Source organism: Penicillium cataractarum, assembly GCF_028827025.1.
Source record: "Penicillium cataractarum strain IBT 29864 chromosome Unknown utg000004l, whole genome shotgun sequence".
Lineage (NCBI taxonomy): Eukaryota > Fungi > Ascomycota > Eurotiomycetes > Eurotiales > Aspergillaceae > Penicillium > Penicillium cataractarum.
The window spans coordinates 750438-766611 of NW_026622740.1; the positions used below are offsets into that span (position 1 = coordinate 750438).

Consider the following 16174-nt stretch of genomic DNA (forward strand, 5'->3'; position numbering starts at 1 on the left):
GGAAGCTGCAAGGGGAGGGGTCTTATCGCAGGTTGTTGGAGTAGTGGAGTAGGTACTTAACATCCTGAGTGGAGAAGCTCCTCTAATTGCCCGTCGGCACTTTCGGTCACTCTGGCGCCCGCTGGTGAATTTTGGATCTTAGATAAATTCAAGAATTAGATAATATTCATAGAGCCAGGCATAGGATCGAGGATACGACTAAGCGGGTCATTTGAGCATTCTACAATCCTGAACTTCAGACTTATTGCAAATGGTGGACAAGTAACTTCAATTTATTTTAGCACTATGTAACAACAACCTTATAGACCAGCGCTCCAGTACATGATATGAACTATAGCTTCGCCTGAGGTGGAACAATTTTTTCCACTTCTGCAAATTGGTAGTAGAAGTCAAGACTCTCCGGGTTCAAAAGTGTACCAGACGGTTTAATCTTCTTGCCCGAGACAATCTGCTTCACTGGAAGCTCAACCTTTTTCAAGTTGACGGTGACCTGGAAGAAAATACTTTTAGTTGGCCTGAAGAAATAACTCATAGGGCTTTAGAGAAGAGCTACCACATACCGGAATAGCAGGAGTTTCAAAAATATACTTGGGGACATGACGAGCACTTAGCGATTTGCGAATGGCATCTTTGACGCGGGTCACCAGCTGCTGATCAACCTTGAAACCTGGCCGCATGAGAAGAAACAGGATAACCGATTCATCTGCATCTTTTGGTCGACGCTGTCCAACACAGATCGAATCGACAATTTCTTTGGTGAATTGAGTGTCGATGACATTATAGATCTCTGCAGATCCGAACCGAACACCGGAGGGATTCAAGACACCATCAGATCGGCCGAGGAAGAGAATTTGGCGAGAATTGGGGTTAATTGCGATGAAATCACCCTGGGTCCAAACATCTATGAAGAGCATTGGTCAGTCACAGCGTATCACGAGGTCAATCTAGATGGCATCCATTAGACTTACTGTCATAACGTGCAAAGTAGGCATTGAAGTACTTCTTCCCCCCTTCATCACTCCAGAACTTGACCGGCATACTAGGAAATGGGGCAGTCACAACGACCTCCCCGGGCTCGCCGGGTATAGCTTCCGACCCTTTTGCTTGGCCAGCCTCTTCGTCAACTTGTTCATAAGCAGCGATAGGCATTCCCAGACTTGGGCCTTGACATCCACCGACATACAGTGGCGAGATAGGATTTTCCAAGCCCAAGCATGCAGCCAAATCTGTGCCTCCTGATATATTGGCCAGAAGAGTGTGAGGTTCAAAGCCTTCGTCGTAGAACCATTCGAAGAGAGACTCGGAGAGGACCATGCCGGTACTAGTGACACCCTTTAGCCTATGGAGGTCTGCAATCTTTCGTGGACTGAGTTTATTCTTTCTCATTTCGTGCATCCAGCGAGGCGATGTACCGAAGTGCGTGGCCCTATATTGCTTGTTAGAAACCTTGCATCAAAAGGGCCTGGTGTTGTTATGGGAAATGCCTCGTACTGCTCGAGTATACTTACTTATGCTTTTCAAGGAGCTTCACGAGGACTATCGGGTCTGGTTGGAATGGACTTCCATCGTATAGAATAGGCCTTGCACCAAAGACCAGAGCCGAGACGCAAGAGTTATACATGATCCACCCAGTAGTAGTATACTGAAGAGTGATTGCATCCGAGTTCAAGCTTCTGTTGAGGCGACCTTCTTTATTGCTGTTCATCAAGACTCCTCCAACAGAGTGAACAATGCATTTAGGCTCTCCAGTCGTGCCGGATGAAAACGCAATCAAGAAAGGATCCCGGAATCGAACACGAAGAAATTCTAAATGGTCTGAAGGAGCTCCGGCGAGGAAGTCTGCGAGGGTGCGAGTTCGTGGAATGTGCGAGATATCTGCCGGTCGGTCTCGGAATCTGGGCACAGAAATGATTCCTTGGAACTCCTTGATAACAGCCATACCCTCAACGACTTGTGCGATCTTCGGGCGGAGATCAACAGTCTTGCCGTTATATACCGCGAAATCATCCATGAACACCCATCGAGGCTGAATTTGTCGAATACGATCCAAAATACCCTTGACACCTGTATCTGTGGACGCAGATGAGAAGATAGCCCCGAGTGCAGTTGTTGCTAGAAGAACCGTCAGGGTATCAATGCTATTACTAGCAACCACTGCAACTCGGTCCCCTTTCCGGACACCAGCAGCTTTCATCGCCTGTAACAATCGACCAGTGCGTTGTCGTAGCTCTCGCCAGGTCAAATTCACTGTTGGTTCATGATCACCCTCTCGAACCTCGGTCACGGCGAGCTTGTTATCTTCTTTCCCAAGGGTCGTCACAGTGGACGGTGTCTCACCGGGAGTAGCTGCAGTAAACAGCAAATTCTCGGCGTAATTGAGATGAACTCCAGGAAACCAGTCAGGAATACTATCGATTCGAGCATTTTCATCCGTGACTCGATCATAGGTTCCTTCGTGGATGATTGGGAAATACTTCCAACAAAAGTCCCAGAAAGCGATGCGGTTCTGAATAGACCATTGGTACATCGAGTGGTAGTCTGGCAGAGTCACGCCTTTGGCTTTCTCGAGACTTCGCTTAAAAGCTGCCATCTGGGTTGATTCGGGGTCAGGGTGTTCCCAGAGCTTTCGAGGTACTATTGAATGAGTAGACATTGTGGCGGCAGCTAGAGCCGGATGTTCACAGATTGATATGGTGTGAGAGTAACACGGTAGCACTGAATTATTTGTTCACAATTAGCTGTCTAAAAGATGAAGGAAGAAATTGGGCAGGTTATCGTATGGTTCTTCATACTTAGCGAGCTCGGCGATTCGACCGCGGTCTAATCTCGGGTAAACAGTGCGGGGTTGCCAATAAAGACCAGCCTGCTTCTGTAGCTTCTATTGCAGATAGACCTCGGCGATCTTAATAAATAAGCAAACTGGTCTTGTCCAATTATCGTTCGTGGAGCTCGAATAAATAATTAACTTGGGCTTGGACCAATGAACAAGATTCAAGCTAGCTTGGATCACTATCGTTTGCCAGACGGGATTTCATAAATCAGGATAGCTCTAGCAGAGTCGAATCAAGGGTTACAAAATGTCGCTTAATCCAATGGTCTATTGAGAGTATTATTGCTATGTTACACAACAGTTCTATCATGCACAGTGGTGTCGCCAACAAGCCAGATCACCAAAGACACCGCTAGCTCCAATCTATACAAGAAGCTCGGTATTTTCAGTGCCAGTAGTTAGGCACAGCTCCTTTCACCAATGACCAGGACTCTTCCACAGCCTGAACTACTTCATCAGGAAGCTCTCCCTTCTCCAGATCTTGCAAATTAGACTCGAGATGGCTGACCCGACTAGCACCCACAATAATGGCATCGCCCAGATCTTGGCTCAATTTCGAGTGATACTTCAGCCATCTCAATGCAATTTCGGCATCGGTCAGAGCATGCTTGGTCGCGACTGAGTGAATGGTTTCGAGAGCATCGAAGTAGGCATCATTCCAATAGCGACCTCGAGCAACCGTTCCAGAGAGAATCTTGGGGTCAAATCGGGATCCTTCCTCGAATTCCGTTTGATCCCTCTTGTAACGTCCAGTGAGGAGTCCACCGGCGAGAGGTTGGAAGCCATAGAGTGAAATACCGTATTTGCGGAGACAGGGAATCAGTTCGGCCTCAATGCTGCGCTGAAGGACGTGGTAGACCCCTTGGTAGACGGTCGGCAGGACCCAGTCGTTCTTTATGCAGATCTCACAAATTTGAGCTACCTCCCAAGCCATGAAGTTGCTCAGTCCGAGGCGAGAGAAACGACCTTCTTGGTGCAACTTGTTGACTTCGCGCAAGGTATCCTCGAAAGGCGTATTGCGGTCTGGGGCATGGAGGTAGAAAATATCGATCTTTTCTGCTTGCAGCGCTTTCAAGCTGTTCGTCAACCCGCGTCGAATGTCCTCGGGTCTATGGGTATATCCGTCCTCAAAGGCAGCGGGCCCTCCGGCATTAGGATACAGTTTTGTATCCACGATGAGACCCCGATCTTTCCATGCGAGATCAGCGATCATCTCCTCGGAAGATCCACCACCATAGATTCGGGCTGTATCGATCTCGTTGTGGCCATGCTGCTGGAATAGATCAATGATCTCGGTGGCTGTAGGTATATCATGGACACGGGAGCCGAGTGTATCTTCATCGAATTAGTTTTCGTTTTTGACAGCAAGGATGTATTTATGGCACATACTTGGCTTTCCAAAGGACATTGCCCCAAAGACAATCTTCATTTGCTCGTTTTTCGCCATGGTGATGCTGAAAAGGCTTCGATGGTATTTGAAAACGTAGATTGGAGCTTGATGACCTGGCTTGATGTTCTTTGATATTTACATACACCGATCATGGTGAGTATTTCTCGAATTTATATCTGCTTGCAAACTGAGTCCCGGTGATGTCACCGAAAAGCCTCATGCAAGCTGCGCCTTCAGGGACCTATTTCCGAGCCTAAACACCGACCCAAGCTTACGGGTCCCCGCTAGTCATCCCTAAACGAGGATAAAGCCCGCACTAGATGCTGGATCATGCAGGTGTCAAAGCCCCGGGGCTGAGAAAGTGGCAACAAAATTTTCATGATATGCAGGTGCGGGCATTTTGATTAACTCCGCTGGGCGTAGAGAATAGACTCCGCGGATATCCCCGTTGATGACAACATTTGTTCCAGGTCAAATCCAGCCACAAAGGGCAATCTCGTAAGCAATGTTCACCATCGAACCGTGCAGGGTTTTTCGTGTCAGATTTTGGACTGTCTACGACACCAGGACTAAGCCTAAGAGGCGTTGCTTTAGTTCATACGCTTCATCCTACCCAGTTCATGTCGTCCACATTAGAAATGATGTCCTGGTCTACAGGATAAAGTGATTACCCAGAACTCCAGAACCTAGGCTACTTAGAGAAGAATTCTTGTTCATATCCTCAAATTTCTCTTACTTTTGGATCTTCCTCTTAAGTCAATCTTTAATTCTCTTACTAAACATCAGCCTCACTTCCGGGAATATTCTTGACCCGATTTTGATTAGATCTCTGCCTTACGGCACACCATTAGGATAGAATCAGAAGGGAACTTGCCCTCTAGCAAGGAGATTTCAGGGGAGTTATTCCATTTGGGACTATGGAAGTACCTAGCTAGCAACCTGCGTAGAAAATACAAGCCTGCACCAAGGAGCAAAAGTACAACTGCGTAAGGAGAGACTAAAGGCACCACCAGTGTAACCATTCCTTGATCTTGTGAGAGATCTCATAGAGGAACGAGATAGAGAAAGTAAATAGAACAGAAAAAAAAGCATCAACAACAGGGGGTATGGGTAATGGTACAAAATCAAGAAAACCAAAAAGAGATAAAGGTCAAAGAGGGAGGTAAGGGAACGTCAATGAGCCAGTCTAATATGGCGAGTTGACAATGTCGTCCTTTCCAAGACGGTTGCTCCATCTGCCGCTCTTACGCATAGGTGTGAGCGGTCCAGCGATACTCTCACGAGTGGGCTTCTGGAAGCTGCGCTTGGCGACCATGTTGACCTCGTTGGGAAGGGCAACGATCACGTTCTTGTCGGAGCCAAAGCGGAAGTTGTCAGCCATGACATTCTCGGCGTAGCGCTTGATTGTGTACGGATCCTTGCGACCATTAATGATCTTCTTGAGGCTCCAGGTAACTATGAAGGGACCTGTGGCAGTGATGATCGACGTTTCCGTGGAATCGACACCGGTGTTGAAACGAGCGGGGGTGAAGGCCAATGGCTGCTTCGTCTCGTGCTGGAACTGGGCGACGTGCGCAGGCTGCAGACCAAGGCGACGAGGTTGAGGCTTGGCATCCTTAGCGAATGACTTCTCAAATCCAAGCTTGCCCTCGTTCTTGCCCTCCTTCTGTAGTGAATCGATCAGGAGGAGATAGGTTCGGCAAGTAGCCAGAACCCAGCGACCGTCGGCAGACACATCCAGACCGATGATCGGCTCACCAAGAGCAGGAATGTGAGTCTTCGCGTTGATACCAAGACGGTCAAACATGCGAATATCACCCTTGTTGGAAGCCACGGCCAGATAGCCCTTCTCGGTCGTAGCCATCGCAGAGAAGTCGTTCTTGCTGGCATACTGCTTGAGATCGGAGTCGACAAGCTTGTTGCCAGCCAGACGAGGATCGATACGGAAGAGCGCATTCTTAGACGCACCAACGAACGACTGGGCGGCGGTCATTTGAGAGAATTTCTGTCAAGTGGGTTAGTATATTTCACGCTAAAAACAACGTGTGAAAAATCCAGAATGAAAACTTACGTTCTCTGGAGCAAAAGTCTCCACGGGGATATCGTCGTGCACCTTCCACTCATCAACAACCTTTCCGTACTCCAAGTCCATCCTGAACAGAGAGTTGGGGTCCTCGCCGTTTTGGAGGATCAAGTTGCGATCCTCTGCATGCAGCATAACCTTCTTGGGGCTAAACAGCTTGCCTCCGGGGGTCTCTACTTTAGAGATAGTCGTGGAGAACTCCAGATTGTTGTTCGGGGTATGCTTGAACACGCCGATCTTTGATCCGCGAACGACAAAGGAGCGGTCATGCTTGTAACCAACCGCCAGTTGAGAGTTCTTGTTTCCGTCTTCCTCGCGGACATTGACGTCCTCCTCCTCTTCATCGCTGTCGTAGTGTTCACTTCGCTGGCCATCATCCTGGTCACTTTCTTCCTCTTCTTCTTCGGGTTCTTCTTCTTCTTCTTCCGGCTTGTCATCAGCGTCCTCCATAGTGAGATCTTGGAATGCGTCAAGGACATATTCCCTGTCATTTTCCTTGACCTTCTCCCACTTCATCTCATTGAGCTGTTCCCACAAAGCCTGCATCAGACCCTCTTGGAATCGCTCCTCAGAAGCCTGGTCTTTGAACCGCAGAAGCCACGAGTAGGCCGAGCCATCTTCCGCATAGTGATTAAAGATGAAAGATAGGTACTCAAAGTTGAAAACCGGATTGATGTCTCCAACGACTGCCTGGCCCAGCCAATTCTTATCTTTACCACTGATCTGCAGCCAATACTGCCAATTGCCAATTTCTGAGACGGTTGCGACGATATCAGGATCTTGAAGCACGAACGTTCCCGAGGGGAAGTCAAACATGTGAAGCTCAGCCTTCTCCTTGGCGAGAATTTCCTTGGACTCGGGCTGGGCAGCGGAGGGCGGGGCGGTGGTCGGCTCCTCATCGGGCGCAGCTGACTTGACTTGCCCCTTCGACTGGGCGTACTTCACATCTCGTGCCATAGCAGCTGCAGAGTCACCTGATGTGACGGTGCGCTCGGGTGATTTGGTGACAGGAGAGGATACGGGGCTCGCAGATGGGAGCGGCTTCTCCTCTTGGTATGCGAACTCTTGCAACTCGTCCTCGGAAGCCTTCTGGGCGCTGCGACGGAATTTGCGCTCGTACTGGCACTGCAGAGCGGCGAGCTCAAACGTGGCAACTTTATCCGATGGAACAGAAGGGTCACAGATGAACTCGAAAAGATCACCCTCGTCACCGCTCAGATCATCCCACGCGAGAATCTTGCCACCCTCACGAACTTCGGAGCGGAAGTGCAGAGTCTGGTCGAGCAGGAACACCTTCTCGTCCTTGTCCAGATTATCCGCGACCTGCTCGTCTTCGTCGTCCGCAAGTTCCTCCTCGCCTTCCTCGTAGGCTCTCTGGATCACGAGTTGGTACTGGAACTCTTGGCCAGTGCGTCGGATCGTCGCGGCGGCGTCTTTGAAAATGAGCTCCGAATAGCCCTTGGGTGACAGGGGGCGGACTAGATAGAGCTGGCCCTGAGGGATTTCGATGATGGATTCTTTCGAAGTATCACCGAAGAGAAACTTGCCCACTGAATGTTAAATGGAAATATTAGCTTGATTTGTTCGTTTGTGGCGAAAAATGATGGTTGGTATGGAGGGGTTCGTGGCGGGGCAGGAGCGTGTTTGCTTACCGTTGCGGAGCATAAACATGGTTGCGAGGGGTAGCGAGCAAGCAACAGGGATGTAAAAAAAGTCGAAATATGAAGGAGATGAAGGAGAGAAGGAAAGGTAAAGGGAAGGTGATATAAGAACGACGGGGAAACTTCAAGATAAATGGGAAAGAAGCTTTCTCTGCCACCGTCGGGGAGTAAAGAAATCAAAGAGAAGCTTGGGGAAAAAAAGAAAGAAAGATAACTGCATCATTAAGAAATCGCCTCCGTCATCGAGTGTGGCGTCCATCCACGTGTGGCTAGTGGCTTATGTAATATAGGCTCGTGCTTCCACCTCCCCTATCACGTGCCGATCAAGATCACGGGAAGTATACGAGCATTGTTCTGATAGTATAAGGTGCTCTTTGATCACATCCAAATTAGTTGAGCCTGATTTAGAAGTAACAATAAATCCCCTACTGTCAAGGATTTGATCTAGTCTGCAAGAGGTCAAAGGTCTTCCATACCTAACATTAAGCAGGTAAACGCCATAGGCAATGGCCAAGATATATTTCGGTCCGACGCAGCTTCTGGAGCTCTTTGAGAATAATTCCATCCGTAAAAAAGTAGGCTGTATGCATCATCCATTAAAGGAACTTTGAATCCTCCAGGGCTGGTTGTTTTCACCGAGAGCCCTGGAAGATTATTGCCTCAATGCTGCACATTGTCGATAGAACGCTACCTAATCTACTTGAAAGTGCTTCTTGAAATCCTAGCGTGCTGCCTCCCAAAGATGGGGCAAGGTATTGTTATGGATTGGTTATGTACTTGTCATGCATCTCCTTCATCATCATGATCATCTTCTTGTTCAGCCTCCATCTCATTTGCAATCTCCTCCAGAGTTGGCTCAGGCTCATCGTCTGAGACCTCCTCCGCAGCCTCATCGCCCTGCTGCTCCCGCAACTTGCCGCCCTTTCTGGGCGGAAGGACTTTCATGAAAGCTTCTCCCCAATCGCCCAGTTCCAGCCACTTCAGCATAATATCGACCACGTGGTTGGTGGTCAGCACCTGACGAGAGGACATCTGGATATAGTCCCCAATGGGCAGCTTGGCAGTTTTGATTCCCTTTGCAACAGCAGACTTGTAGCAAACTGCCTTGTAGCGGTTCTTATCCACGAGGCCGCCAATGATATAAGTGCAGTAGGGCTTCAGCTCCGTCAAAATATTATCACTGTCGCTGCTGAGGTAGATAACCTCGCCATCTTCCGGCTTAGCATCGGTCTTTTCGGCAAAGGGTCCAACCAATTTCCCGCCCTTGGGAGATGCCATTTGTTCCTTGAGAATCTCGGAAGCATGCACGAAGTCTTCTTGAATGATTCGAATGCCCTTCCAGTTGCGATAGGGCGCGAGCACTTTGTCGAATCGCTCCTTCAGTTGTTTATCGAATGAGCTGAACATCAGATTTGAGCGCCAAATGGCACGGGTGTTCTCCGAGTACGACCGTGTGAGTTGACCTGCGAGCGAAATGCGCTCGTGAGGGTTCATCAACTCGTCATAGCCGCAGTCAATCACAATCGAAACGGGCAGCAGAGTCGACCGCCGAGACTTGGACCGAGTCGTCTCCCATTGCTTGCGCAGAGCCTTAACAGCTTCCTCGCCACCAGTCTCCCTCGCTTGGTCGACCATAAGCTGGCGACGTTCCTTTTTCTTTGCCATTTGTTCCCTCCGCTTTTCCTTGCGCTGCTCGCGTCCTGCCTCCCATTGCTCTCTCTTCCTGAGTTTCCTGAGCTGGTTCTTCGAGAGCGGTGGAGGGGCGTTCTGGGTGGCTACACCCTCAGGTAGCGCAGAGTCACTGGTGGGAATCGAATTGTCGGATTTGGGGAGCTCTGCTTTTTCTGATGGTACATTATCGTTCGTAGGCGCGACGGTTTGCGACGGCTCGTCGGCAGCTGCCACAGCACCAGTCATTGCGGGGCCAAGTTTATCGTTGATAGCTTGGTCATCATGCTCAAGCTTCGCAAGTTTCCTTGGTCTCTCTTCTTCGTCCATTGTGCCGGTCAGGACTGGGTTCTTGTGACCAAAATAATCGAGTGGGCTGTCACGCAGTCTTGTACATCGCCGGGAAAAAAGCCCATTCACCGCCGCTAGCCAATAGCAACCGCCACAGCCCTCATTACTGTACACCTCACGTGACATGCATCACCAACTTCTCCATCCAGCGACTCCTCGTTACGTTCACGGAGCCTCCAAACCCCCCCAAATACCGCCACCATGCCTCAGGATATGCCCCCAACGGGGGGCTACGCTCAAGTCCAGTACAAGGTATGCCATTGATGAGGACTGGCACCGAATCAGACTCTCCCCGGCAATCGCACAGCGACATCAGCTAATCCTCACTCTCTCGATCTCCAGCGGAACCTCCCTGCCCGTGGCTTCAAGCCCTTCTACTACATGGTCGGCATGCACATGATCATGGCCTACGGTTTCTACAAGTACTTCCACGGTGTCCGCGAGCAACGGTACGTTTTCCGCAATGGCAGAGTTGCCTGGCTCCGATGATCCCGATGCGTCGCAATTGCAACTCAGTACCGCGGCAACGCGGTCTATGGACTCGAAATTGACCAGGAACTGACATGGATCTGGTTTTAGTGAGCTTGCCCGTGAGAAGATGTGGGGTCGTCTCTACCTCACCCCTCTCCTCCAGGCCGAGGAGGACCGTGACCAGGTCCGCCGTTACTACGCCGACAAGGCTCGCGAGAAGGAGCTCTTGGGCGCCGAGCAGAAGGTCTACAACTCGGACCGGTACGTAATCTTGACGGATACTCCAATCCGAACCTCAATCGCTGCGTTAATGACACTAATGCCTTCTCTATGTACAGCTTCGTCCGCCCTACCTTCGCCTACACTCCCTCCAAGGTTACCCAATAGACAATTTCGTCGACGCATTCATCGATCCCGTACCACCATTTGTTTCCGCTCGTGGTTGGCCACGGCACTGCTATTTTATGGGCACCCTCCTAGGAAAGAGGGTTGGAGTTCGATTCGTTAGATGAGCCGGAGCGAGTGGAAAGATTACTGAGGCAAAGATTGTTTGTCTCAAAGGAGCCAGGGGCTCGAGGAAAACATTGTAGATATACCGTTACTACGAAGGGCCTAGTTTTGTTTTACAACAAGTCATTTTTTCTTCTGTTTGCATTGGTGCAAATTAATCCAGTCCTAGACAAGTAAACCAGGAGCTTAATGTCACTAGGGGGGGGGGGGGGGGGGGACAGGTTTACAAGATAATGCGAGTAATCATATGTTTAATGTGCATGAGCACGTTGTTATTTGTTTTAGCCGTCTATAAATGTATAGCGGCCTGTCTATTCTGTTGGTCTCAAAGCGCCGCCGCCAGGGGGTAGTCCGTAAGGTCGCAAGCGAAGAGAAACCCATGCTGCAAGAAATATGAAAAACAAAAAATGAACATCAAGAACGTACGCTCAGGATGCAATCGAGAACTTAGGCCACAAAACATAAAAGTAATGCGAGATCAAGCAGATCTCACGCGAGCATAGAAATCGAAATCGAGAGCCTAGTACCGAGAAGCTCTACACCAACATATCAAAAAGCTAACCAGGAGCGTCAACGGCGAGCGATGTAAATCAAATCGCAAAGCAGTCCATAGATAAAGCCGTCTGATCGTCGAGAGCATCACTCTAACCGAACATATCGGCAACACCAGAGAGATCGGGACCATCATTGATGTCAACACGATGGGTCTCTTGCTGTGTCTCCATCTCGTTGGTCATGTACCGGTTTTGAATCGCGGTCCTCGCCTTGCGACGCTCCTCCCGCGAGCCAAGGATCTTGCCTTGCTCGGCAATGCTAACACCTCGCAGCGGTTCCAGTAGCTCAAGAACCAAAGCCCGCTGCTGGCGGGGCGAGGTGCATCGCTGGAGAGCAGTCTCTGTCTGGGCAACCTTTTCTGGGGTGATACCCGGCAGTGAGAGGAAGACGGACCGCGGCGTTTCGCTGCAAAATCCGTACAGGACCCAGATGGACGCAATTAGCTGGGCCAAATCCTTCTGCATATCAACGAAATAGGATTCATGGACGGAGGTAATGCAAGCCTGCAGGACGTCTGTGCAGATGAACTCGCGGATGGTCACAATAGTTTGACTGTTGTTCGGGGGCGCGAAGTCGGCCAAGATGGATCGAACGACGCGAGTAATGATGCTGCAGCAACGCGTATCGCGCATGCGAAGAGCATGCGTGCAGAAAAGCATGACGGGCTCGAAGATTTCGGGCGAGGATAGAACAAAGTGACGGATTGAGTCGGCCAGCTCAGGAGTCGGTTGCGGTGCACTAGGGTCTGCCTCTGTCCGATCAGGATCTGAAGAAACAAAACTTATTAGTATACTCATGTGAACGTTTCGGCTGGTGGGAGCCGCCCATAGACGAATGTCTGGGCAATGGATGAGGGACTACTATTATAGAAGTTCTTACCTCCTCTCTGCGGGTCGAACAGGCTGGCAACCATGATGACCGCAGCATATGTCAATTGACGAAGGACGCTTTCCGACTTCATCTCGTCAGTAAGGTCACCATCAACACCGCCACTCTTCCGCTGCTCAATCAATTCCCACTCAGTGGTGATCTTGCGGTCGATGCTGCGGAACAAAGTAGCGAGCATTGGCGGCAAGAATTGTGCGCGGTACTGAACAGGACAATCGTCAATTAGGCAGCGCGAGATGTTGAGCAGGACTGAGAATTGGTGGGAGGAAAGGTGCTCTGCATCTTTGAAGAGGGCCTCGGACAACGGCCCTGGCAGCTCCGCAAATCCATAGAATTGATGGCGCATTCGGCTCATGCTGAAAAGCATCGAATAACCTGATTCACGAACTGCTCGAATCTTTCCACGAACAGATGATGCGAAACCTTCGAGGGTTGACTTTGATGCAGTGATCTTAGCATAGAAATCATCGCGGCTACCACTAGAAATACCGGCTTGCCAGAACCGATCGGTCAAAATGCGCTCAACCACTGCTCGCATATCGTCGCTAACGGCCCAATTAGCCGGGTTGTGGAAGGCATGAGCATGAGTGAGAAGCTGGACCAAAGTGGGAAGAATCTGAGGAGTTAGGTCTTGCCACATATCGCAAGCAACTTGATACGCAGGTGAGGTTCTCTTTAGCTTGTCCGTTGACACAGCTAGCATGGTCTTGGTACCACGCAACGGTAGCATCTGGAATTTCCGGGTCATTTGTTCCTGGACGAGCTTTCCCTCATTGTCCAAAGCGACTGAAGACCAATCTTCGAGCTTGTGCGCTTGCTTGGCTTGCATGTAGGACCCCACGTTCTCTAGTCCAAGCATGGTGCAAAAGCCCTCGAATGATGAGCTCATACGGCGGAATTCGTCGTCCTGCCATGCCTCTCGAATGGGCGCAAGGAAACCGGCCAGCCGGCTATGGCGGAGGGTCGGATCAAGGTTGTTGGCGCGTTGCATAATAATCAGCAGGATGGACGTCAGCTCCATCTGGAGTTTATCGTCCACACGGTTGGCCATTGTGATCTCCCTGATTTTCGGCTCGAGCAGATCGTAAAAAGTGGAGAAATAGTCAGCGTAGCGGATTGCGAGGCGCCGGAGTTCGTGACTGGCCAGCCCATGGAGCTCCTTGACAGCATCGGCATAGACAGGGTAATCGGGCTGGTCTGGAAGGCGTGTCATGAGAATGTGCTCAAGGACCTTTAGCGCATATGCAGGGTGGTTGTCCAGTGCTTTAGACGAGATGTCAACCACCAATTTGATGACCTTCTGCTTTATCACAGGATCCTGGAAAGAATCCCAGTTAGCTCAGGCTGAATCACCGTATAGTTAATAGGCGCACGAACCTCGAAATTCCTCTGCATGAGCTTCGAAGCCCAGCTCTCCACCGCAAGCTCCAGCTCTTTCCTCTCCTGCTCCTGTCATCGGGGTAAGCGACGATATGTTTAAATATTTGCAAGGGAGACTTACATCCTGCTGAGGTGCCTTGCCGTGGGCTTCAATCCACTTGTTAAAACCCTTGATGACTGCTTCAACAACAGCGAATTGAGCGTCCGCGCGCATAAGCGGGATCGATGATTTACTGTAATTGTGCACTGTTTTCTTGGGTTAGCGCAGGAATCAATCATGAAACACATCAAGACATACTTTGAAATGGTTCAGCACCACCGTACAGATTGTCCAGATTCTCATCAACCCGTCCAAGGATCTCGTGCACCGCCTCTTGAGCACGCTTCTGGGTAATAGTCTCAATGATCGACGAGCAGTATCGGCGATAATTGCCAAGGAATGCATGGCGCTCCGGGATTGTGTCAATGTCCTCCACGAGGAACTGGATCGTCGGATCCTCCGACTCTGTCGGAAGGGACTCCCACCGTATCAAACGCTGAGTACACACAGTCAGGAAAGTCGGTGTCTGGTTGACCACGAACTCTGAAGTGCCAATCTTTTGAACACCCAAAAGCCTTGACCACAGATGAAGACACGGGATAGATACAGTCAAGCTTTGGTGCTGCATGATATTCAACATGAAGTTGAAGAAGGGCGGGAGATCCAAGCGGTGCATGGTGTCTCGGAGGAACCTCTCGTCCTCCAAGCAACCGGCAACATAGGAGATCATCTATGAATTGTCAGCCTTGTGAGGTCGCGTATCTATTGGGTGGTGAGATGCTTACCTCTGAAAGCTTCTTAGAGATCAAGTACTTCGGCTCATCCGCATCCTCCGGGCCAACGATGGACCACTGATACAGATTTTGAAGGGTATTGAGATAGTCGCTCTCAAATATCAGGCAGACTAGACCGTGAGACTCGTCATTTCCCATATTGTTCCGCCCGTAAAGCGAATGCAATGCCTCAACCGCAGCCTAGAAGAACATCGTTTAGAATCAATCTATGGCGATACCTACAAATCTCACAACGCTCTCTTACCAGCAACACTTGTTCGTCTTGGCAGGTCAAAGCCCTAAAAACACTTGCAACGACCTGTCCGGCGATCACGGCTTTGTAGATTGACCAGGAAAGCGCAGATCTCAGCGTCGTTAGAGCCTTGACGGCCGCATCGCGCGCTTCACGCGATGTCGAGACATTCTGTACGCAACTGTCCAAGAATTCGCAGATTCGAACTAGCCAACCCTCCTGTCCACATCGCAGAACAGCATTGGTGGATTTATCGGGATTGATCTGCTCAACAATTGCGGCAGGTGTGAAGATCTCGACGAGCGCACGATTGAGCTCGGAGCCACGCAAAGAGGAGACGGTATCCTCACGGAAGAAGACGTCTTCCGACAGGGTTTCCAACACAGAGAGCACCAACTCGTTATGTACCAGAGACACGCCCCAGAATTTGACAAGCGCCTCATCCATGTCCGCCCAATCCAAGCCCCAGCTCTTCTTAGCGGCCTCCGACCATAGCTGCGGGATCTTGTTGCGGAAAAAGCTCGGGTCCTCGGGTCGAATATTCTCGGCCAACTGAAGGATCATCGATCGAAGGTTCGTGGATTCCTCGGGGTTGGTGAAAGATAAATGGCGCAAAACGTGGTCCAGTAGGGTCAGACCGAAGTACCGCACGACAGCAGCATGATCTGCGCGTGAAGCTAGCAGAAATCCATTGCGAGCTGCTGCCTCGTTATCTTTCAACGCCTCGACAAAGGACAGGGCCTCTTTGCGGAGTGCATTGGTGGACGTTGGGCTGTGTATGACCTCCAGGGCTCGAATGATATCGGCCATTCCGGCCTCCGACAGCTCTTCGGCAGCCATCTCGTGCGCAACACGTGCAGAGTGCTGTGGGATAAACGTGAAAGGTATCTGACGGGCGATCGAGGCGGCGCGGTATTTTTATGCGAAATGGGAACGCGAACGCGGCCTACAGAAGTCGTGTCTTCTGCAATAAAACAAGGCAGAGACAGATATCGTTCTTTTGAGGGGTCCAGCTGCCGGATCAGAGAGGATCTCCGCGGTGATTGATATGGCCGTTGACCCTGTCCGTGAGATGTTTAGCAGTCGGACACAGCAGCAACGGCCATTCCAAAGTGAGAGTTTCTCCGCGCGTGGTCAAGCAATGTATAATGGGATGCGCTTTGAGCGGGATTAGTTGCAGGAGGAGTATCGAGGTCGCGGTGGAGAGGGAGGGTTGGAATTACGCGGGATTGGTTTGCTGAGGAAGAGTTGCGGAAGGCAGCCGATGGGGAAGTTTGGGAAATGCCGTCCCGGGCTGAGAATTTTCAATGGGCTTGGTCCT

At 50.3% G+C, this 16174-nt stretch overlaps 6 protein-coding genes across 6 annotated transcripts; 1 reads left to right on the forward strand and 5 right to left on the reverse strand.

The window, feature by feature from the left end:
• Nucleotides 1–331: 331 nt before the first annotated feature.
• On the reverse strand, nucleotides 332–2653 carry N7496_004804 (acetoacetyl-CoA synthase; the record flags this gene model as incomplete). Its single annotated transcript, XM_056697733.1, has 4 exons — nucleotides 332–490; nucleotides 561–901; nucleotides 969–1426; nucleotides 1509–2653. The coding sequence occupies 4 exons, from the start codon at nucleotides 2651–2653 to the stop codon at nucleotides 332–334; spliced, it is 2103 nt and encodes a 700-aa protein (XP_056556258.1).
• Nucleotides 2654–3215: 562 nt separating this feature from the next.
• On the reverse strand, nucleotides 3216–4277 carry N7496_004805 (aldo/keto reductase family protein; the record flags this gene model as incomplete). The annotated part of the gene is made up of 2 exons (XM_056697734.1): nucleotides 3216–4165; nucleotides 4220–4277. 2 exons carry the CDS (start codon nucleotides 4275–4277, stop codon nucleotides 3216–3218), a joined length of 1008 nt encoding a protein of 335 aa, XP_056556259.1.
• Nucleotides 4278–5406: 1129 nt separating this feature from the next.
• On the reverse strand, nucleotides 5407–7974 carry N7496_004806 (uncharacterized protein; the record flags this gene model as incomplete). The annotated part of the gene is made up of 3 exons (XM_056697735.1): nucleotides 5407–6225; nucleotides 6292–7853; nucleotides 7956–7974. 3 exons carry the CDS (start codon nucleotides 7972–7974, stop codon nucleotides 5407–5409), a joined length of 2400 nt encoding a protein of 799 aa, XP_056556260.1.
• Nucleotides 7975–8744: 770 nt separating this feature from the next.
• Nucleotides 8745–9962, reverse strand: trm10 (tRNA (guanine(9)-N(1))-methyltransferase; the record flags this gene model as incomplete). Its single annotated transcript, XM_056697736.1, has 1 exon — nucleotides 8745–9962. One exon carries the CDS (start codon nucleotides 9960–9962, stop codon nucleotides 8745–8747), a length of 1218 nt encoding a protein of 405 aa, XP_056556261.1.
• Nucleotides 9963–10184: 222 nt separating this feature from the next.
• N7496_004808 (putative NADH-ubiquinone oxidoreductase subunit GRIM-19) lies at nucleotides 10185–10841 on the forward strand (the record flags this gene model as incomplete). The annotated part of the gene is made up of 4 exons (XM_056697737.1): nucleotides 10185–10235; nucleotides 10326–10432; nucleotides 10563–10715; nucleotides 10793–10841. 4 exons carry the CDS (start codon nucleotides 10185–10187, stop codon nucleotides 10839–10841), a joined length of 360 nt encoding a protein of 119 aa, XP_056556262.1.
• Nucleotides 10842–11608: 767 nt separating this feature from the next.
• N7496_004809 (karyopherin MSN5) lies at nucleotides 11609–15693 on the reverse strand (the record flags this gene model as incomplete). The annotated part of the gene is made up of 7 exons (XM_056697738.1): nucleotides 11609–12285; nucleotides 12399–13725; nucleotides 13785–13856; nucleotides 13909–14033; nucleotides 14086–14557; nucleotides 14613–14801; nucleotides 14866–15693. 7 exons carry the CDS (start codon nucleotides 15691–15693, stop codon nucleotides 11609–11611), a joined length of 3690 nt encoding a protein of 1229 aa, XP_056556263.1.
• Between the last annotated feature and the right edge of the window lie 481 nt (nucleotides 15694–16174).